The 7,390-nt window shown below is 26.4% G+C and overlaps 1 protein-coding gene across 1 annotated transcript; it reads right to left on the reverse strand.

Annotated features, from left to right (window-relative positions):
- Nucleotides 1–886: 886 nt before the first annotated feature.
- On the reverse strand, nucleotides 887–5,319 carry LOC111918449 (NDR1/HIN1-like protein 26). Its single transcript, XM_023914116.1, has 3 exons — nucleotides 5,240–5,319; nucleotides 5,059–5,157; nucleotides 887–1,436 (listed from the first exon to the last, which is right to left on the reverse strand). The coding sequence occupies exons 1-3, from the start codon at nucleotides 5,317–5,319 to the stop codon at nucleotides 887–889; spliced, it is 729 nt and encodes a 242-aa protein (XP_023769884.1).
- Between the last annotated feature and the right edge of the window lie 2,071 nt (nucleotides 5,320–7,390).

The raw sequence follows: 7,390 nt of genomic DNA on the forward strand, positions 1-7,390 counted from the left end.
TTTTCAAATGCTATATAGATTAATATTTGGATTGATTATAAATTTAATGTGAAATAAATAAAAAAAAAATCAAAAGAGTATTACCAGCGACAGCTTTTGTGGCGACACAACCTCATTAGCGGCGACAACATATTAGCGGCGACAAGTAGCATTAGCGACGACGGAAGCATTAGCGGCGACTGCTAGTATTTGCGACGACATTAAGCGTATTAGCGACGAAACAATACCGACGACGTATTTGCAGCGACATGTCGCCGCTAAAGGTATTAGCGGCGATACGGCTAACCTTTAGCGGCGACACGTGTTGCCGCTGTTGGGTAATCTTTTTGTAGTGGAATTCCAGTTATAATAATCAAAATAATTCAAATATATTTTCATAAACCGTTAATTCGAGCACAAACTAATATATATATATATATATATATATATATATATATATATATATATATATATATATATATATATATATATATATATATATATATATATATATATATAGGGTTAAGTTCAATGGAAAATGAACAATTAGGACAACATATGCTGGAACCAATGATCAAGTGACACGTGTCCATTTCTTTATTCATAAGCAATGTATTATGGAAGTTATTTATGTAGTTATTCCAAAGTGATGTGTTGTCATGCTTTCATTGGTTCCAACATGTGTTGCCCTAATTGTTTATTTTTCATATAAGTTTTCCATACATATATATATATATATATATATATATATATATATATATATATATATATATATATATATATATATATATATATATATATATATATATAATTATAAAAAGAAAAAAACATAAGTTGTAGTAAACATTAAACAAGTGAATCCTAAACACCTTTTAGTAAATTCAATGAACTCCACATAATTCCATGATTACCATCGCCTGTATAGAAATTTAGTTGAATTCATTTGGTCGTCGGATGCGGATGCCATGCATTTCTTGGAACCGCCAACCAGAGTTCCACTTCCACCATTACCAACCGCAATTTGTAAATTAGAGCAATCAACCGTCAATGCCCACGTTATACCCCACCAAACCCTAGTCTGAACCCTAGCCGTCATCGTCACATCAAAAGTGATCACCCCATGACTCCTCTTAATGCTCTCTTGATCATGGACACATGACATCATCAAAGAAGTCAAAGTTGCCCTAATGGTGGTCTCGTTGTTGGTTCCTTGAATAAATGGTGGCAAAAGAGTCTGTGCGATTGAGTTCGACTTGTACGAGACAACAACTTCAATTTGATCATAGTAAAGATTAATTTTTGAGTTGGGGTTGCGAAACATAAAATCCACCTTCCAATCGCCGGAAATTTGTGAATATGATGAAATGCTCAAGTTGGTTACGGTTACTTTTTGGATATCAAACTCAGGAGGATGTAGGAAGAGGCTGACCCATATCACGTAGATAAAGAAACAGAAGCTGAAGAAACAGACGAAGTGGGTAGTGAATAAAAAAAATATGAAATTAAATGTGACGGGGGTGGATTGATCGGCCATTTTAAGAAGTTGATTGAAAGTATGTGCAGATGTTTGATGATTGTTAGTTATTTGAATCATTTGAGGGGGACGATGAAGAAAACTATATATATTTGTAATCAGAATCTTGAAGTTCCGATAATAGCAAAGGAATTAGAAATTTGGCATGAGGGTTGTCGGGTTTGTTTATGGAAATTTTTAACCTGTAATTTATTCTTGTTATTTCTTTTACTAATTACATGTCGAGAATTTTTTGTTTTTGAAAATGTCAAGCTTCTTTGTGATATATATAACTTGAAAGAAAATTTTAATTCCTTCTTGAAAGATTGATATAATTCAACTGAAAGGCATATTGTTGTAAATGATATGAAATCCGTGTTTTCTTAGTATCGACTTGATAATTAGGATTATCATGTATTGTTTTAAGATATACAATGAATGTCCAAAATATCTAATTTAGTTTTTGATACTAGAAATTATGTTTTAATACCTGCAAGATAACAATTAATATATTATGTATTTCCAAATAAAAATTTAGCCTTTAATATTTACGTTTGGATAAAGCTTAGTTAAAATCATGATATTAGACAAGATGGGTTTACTAAACAAAATTAATTACTCAAAGACATTCGAAATCATCATCTTTTTCTGTTACATGTAAACATATGATATGACATTCAGATTTCAACCTCTTTTTCTTCATTTTGTATTGAGTGACTGTTCGTTCAATTGATTTACTAATAGAAATAAAAAATATATTAAAAATATAGTTTTTTGTTTTTTTTAATTTTTATTTTTTGCTTCAAACCCAATTAACTTTTATTCTTTATAATTGGTTTTTTTTTTTTTTTATGCTAGGTTTCTTACTAATTGCTTGATAAAACTTTAGGTGTTAAAAAATTTATTCGCTATGAAAGCAATCATATGATAAAAATATCATTTACATACATAAAATCAAGGGAGTAGTACAATACCATGACATGGCTTGCAATATATAGAACTATTAGTTTTGTCGTGATAAATTTCAATTTTAAGGATTTCTTTAGGATTTTTATGTTATGTTTACATAAAAAATTTTAATAATAATAATAAAAATAATAATAATATCAAAAAAGATGAGAATGTCTAATGTGACTACTTTTTTATAGAAGCAGTTTAGTATAAGGCTGACTGGTATATCTGTAATTTAAATTTGAACGCGATGATGTTGGACATAAAGGTAATTTAAGTTAGAAGGAAAATGGTGGGAAACAAGTAAAACTACATGAACACAATAACATGTGGCATGAAATGCTTTCGTTTTGTTATATACTAATTTATAACCCGTCTTAACCATGGTTGCAAAATTAATTAATCTTTTATAATAAAAATTCATAACTATTAATAAATTATTTTAAATAAATTATTAATTAAGAGATATATTAAAATTTTAAAGTTAGTTATAACTTCAATTTTAACATATAATCGTAAAAAGTTAATGTTTCTATAGAAAGTTTAAAATTTTATTATTTAAAACTTTAACGTCATTAATTGTGATAGTGATTTTTCAAATATATCCTGGAACGTGGCATAATATTAATGAAAAGTGTATTAGAATAGCATATGACAAAAGAAGATTAAAGTTATTTTTTTATCAGTATACGGAAGATTATATATATATATATATATATATATATATATATATATATATATATATATATATATATATATATATATATATATATATATAGATTCAGTAAGATATTTTTTTTGGTAAAAAGCTAAGAAGATTTTTTTTGGCATAGTTTTTGACGAACAAAACAAATAAATTAGTAGATGAATAAAAAATAATATGATTCAGAAAAAAAAAATCTCAATAAAACATTTTCATGATTAATTTTTATAATGATTTTTTTGATATTCACTAAAATTGTCACAAAAATGATTTTTTTTTATTTACTGAAAAATAAATCATAAATGTGTTTTTTTGAGAAATTTTTTCTTATGAATCATTTTATTTTTTAATTATCTAATGATTTATTTCGTTTGTTTGCTAAAAAAAATATGTATATAAAATATTTCTTATCTATCTATCAAAATTTTCTTACTTATTTAATCTTTATTTTATATATATATATATATATATATATATATATATATATATATATATATATATATATATATATATATATATATATATATATAATATGTTTAAACCCATATATACTACACGATGGATAAAATAAAATAACATAGATAATAACACAAACAAAACACGTTGATAAATTACACAAAAATAATAGTTTTGCCCTTTGATTAAAAAAAATTATGATAATTGCAACCTACTTTGCAAAGCTAATATATAATAGCAACTAACTGTTTAGAAATAGGTTGTGATAGAAACCCGCTCTATTAAGAACCCGTGAAAATCTACTCAATGGTAGCATTGTACTACTATTTTTTTTTCTTATAATAATATTGTAATTTGTCAAATTTACCCAATTATAGCATTCACAAGTGTTTTATATTTGAACGACATCCACTCCTTTTTGCCACTGCTAGCATATGTAATCGAAATAATATGTAATTTCTTGTACCAGAAACAAAGCCAAGTATCTTTCAAAATAGACCAATGATCCCATTTTCTGCTCTTATGCGTTTTATGAAAGTTCAGAAGAGCTCCACATATTATTTTTTCATACCGACATGTAAAATGAAAATCAACCAACTATAAAGAATCTTAAAAAAAACGAACTCTTTTATCTAAATGCTTTTTAAGAAAATAAAATTGAATGCCTTCATATAAAAATATTACCCTACAGAACCTAGTACCTTTTACAATTCGATTATTAAAAAGCCATTTGCGCTAAAAAAGTGTTTATTTATCCCAACATATAGTAGAGATAAGCTCTAAACAAACAACAAATATGAATTGAAAGACGTTAGTGGAATCATATTATTTGTTATTAGAAATTTTGTCTCGTAATAAGTAGGCATGGTATTTCTTCTTTTTATTCATATCAATAATAGAATAGTTTATAACTAAGAACTATTAACCGGAGATTGATATTAAAAATAAATTAGTTAAATAATAGAATGTAATAAGTGAAGTAAAACATGAATTTTTTTTTCCAAATTGTCACTTTCACATAGTACAATGATCTAAATGTAGTTAAAAATGAGATTTTTTCAGAACCTGACATATGTACCAAAACGCTAATGCTCATAACTTAGAAGAAAGGATTAAATAGAATTCCTTAAACTGAAATCCTAAAGTTCATAGGACATGAATTATAAAAGTGCTACAAACTTCTATGGATTGATTTTATCTAAAGGTTCTAGCCTAACATTCTTAATTAGCTTGAGGTGGAAAAAATGTTGCATTAATAGTTGTTAACCCTTTCTTGTAATAAATACCACATACTACGGAATTCGTCTAAAAGTATTGTTTTGTAGCTGAGATGCTCTTTCTTAATGTTACATTTAGAGAACTTTATACATGATGCTACCATTTTTTTTTTTGCGCTCGATAATCTCCAGATTGAGCAGTAGGTATCTTTAAATACTGTACAAAATTATATATTCACTTTTTCACTTTCCATACAGGAGTGATAAAATCACTCATGGAATTGTTGGTAGATGGTGATTTGACAATATATGGCTTGTTATCTCCTGTGTGAATATTCCTGCATAATATATAAATATGATTTATTTTTGAAACTATAAGATTTACATGGTGGAGATGCCTGAGTTACATGGAAGATTCACATCTGAAGATTATTATGTTCCATAGTTCCATTATTGTTCCTTATCAAAGCAGTGAGTTTTTCTGCTAAAGGCACCAACATGGCATACTATGTTCACATTAATGTCATGTGGTGTTGACGTGCAATAATTGTGAGTTTTGACATGCAGTGGTTTTTATATTATATGTCAGGAACGCATACAACATGGTCATCCACAAATTCAGAGGAAAGTTATACATAGAACTCGTATCAACCATGACTTTAGGCCTAAAAGAAATAGCATCATCAGCTGATACATCACAAGACCCATTATTTAGAGAAGAACTCAACCAAAAGTGCATGGAATACAACAAAGCACTACAAATGATCTGCGACATACTAATGTACCTGGATAGAACCTTCATTCCTAGATGTATTAAAGCCTCATATCCTTTATGGGATGCATGGCTATCAAATAAAGAGAATCGAAATTGCTGAGGATATGAAAATATTGCTACAAAAAAATGTCCAAACCATGAGTCAATTGGGGTTTCTTGTTAAGTAAATTAAAGGAAACCCCAGGAGGAAATCAAGAAAGGAAACAAAACCTAAATGGATCAATTCTTTCATAAGATCAAGTCAAATCCTAGCACAAACCAAAAACAACAAACAAAATATTGAGCAAAACACTGGACTTGAAAGACAAATCAGAATTATACTTGATGCCAAATTAAGGACTTAAGAAGAGAAAGGAAGTCCGATGATAAGCATAACTAAAGATTAGGGTTAAAAATTGTAACATTTCTTCAGCAAATCGAGTAAATAGAGAAATTAACTAATAAATTTTGAACAGATTACTTTCATAATGCAAATTTAGTAAAGATTTTTTATGAGCACTCCCGATTTCTCGTTCCCATAGGTTTGAATATGAATTAGAAGTGGAAAACGTAGTAGTTTAAAGAGAAGAAGGGCAAATTTGGAAATTCACTTTGAAGGCTTCTATGCTAAGGAGATGCCATGCGTCCTATAGGTACTGGTTCATTAAAATAGGATATATATATATATATATATATATATATATATATATATATATATATATATATATATATATATATATATATATATATATATATATATATATATATATATATATATATAGAGAGAGAGAGAGAGAGAGAGAGAGAGAGAGAGAGAGAGAGAGAGATAGTTTCAAATGTTTCTCATATCTATTGTGTGCTAGAATTCACAAACAGGAATTTAGTATTAATTATATGTATATTAAATGTTATCCATACTTATAACTCATTTTTATGAAAACTAATTAAATTCGTCCTTAATGTCAACAATAATATTCTTTCAGAATAAATTCATATCTAGAAAAATGAGAGTGTATTCTATTAGAATACACTCTCGTTTTTTATATTCCATGCAACCTTATTATATTTTAAGTAACTGAGTCCTGAAACAAAATATGAATTCATATATAAAAACCTAGATGCGAATTCATTATGAAAGAATGTTATTACTGACATTAATGACAGATTTAATTAGTTTTCATAAAAAAAGAATTATAATTATGGATATCATTTAATATACATATAATTATGGAAATCATTTAATATCTTTATTTATTTAATTACTTAATTTACTTAATTTCTATTGGTGCATTTTAACACACAATAAATGTAAGAAACAAAATAACGTAGCCCTATATATATATATATATATATATATATATATATATATATATATATATATATATATATATATATATATATATATCATTCAATAAGATCTACACCGGTTTACATTAAAATAAACTAAATATGATTAAATATTATAATTGATTAATTTAGAAATTAATTATTTGTTGATTTTTCTTTTAAATCATAATAGTTACTTGGAATATGAATCATTGTTTTTAAGTTAACGCAATGTAACTTTTTATTTGATAAATTTTATTTAATTTTACATTGTGTTTTTCATTCATAATATTCAACCTTTTTTTTAACTATTTTGAAAATTAGTATTTGAATATATATCTTTTAAGTTTATTTGTTGTTTTGTAAATCAGTGTTGCGAATAATGATATTGTTGTCACATCTTTCTTAGACTTTAAGTTTTCTTAGTTGTTAAGTTTTCTTATTTATTAAGTCTACTTAATCATTAAGTATTTTTTTGTTATAAAGTTTTC

Source organism: Lactuca sativa, chromosome 3 (assembly GCF_002870075.4).
Source record: "Lactuca sativa cultivar Salinas chromosome 3, Lsat_Salinas_v11, whole genome shotgun sequence".
Lineage (NCBI taxonomy): Eukaryota > Viridiplantae > Streptophyta > Magnoliopsida > Asterales > Asteraceae > Lactuca > Lactuca sativa.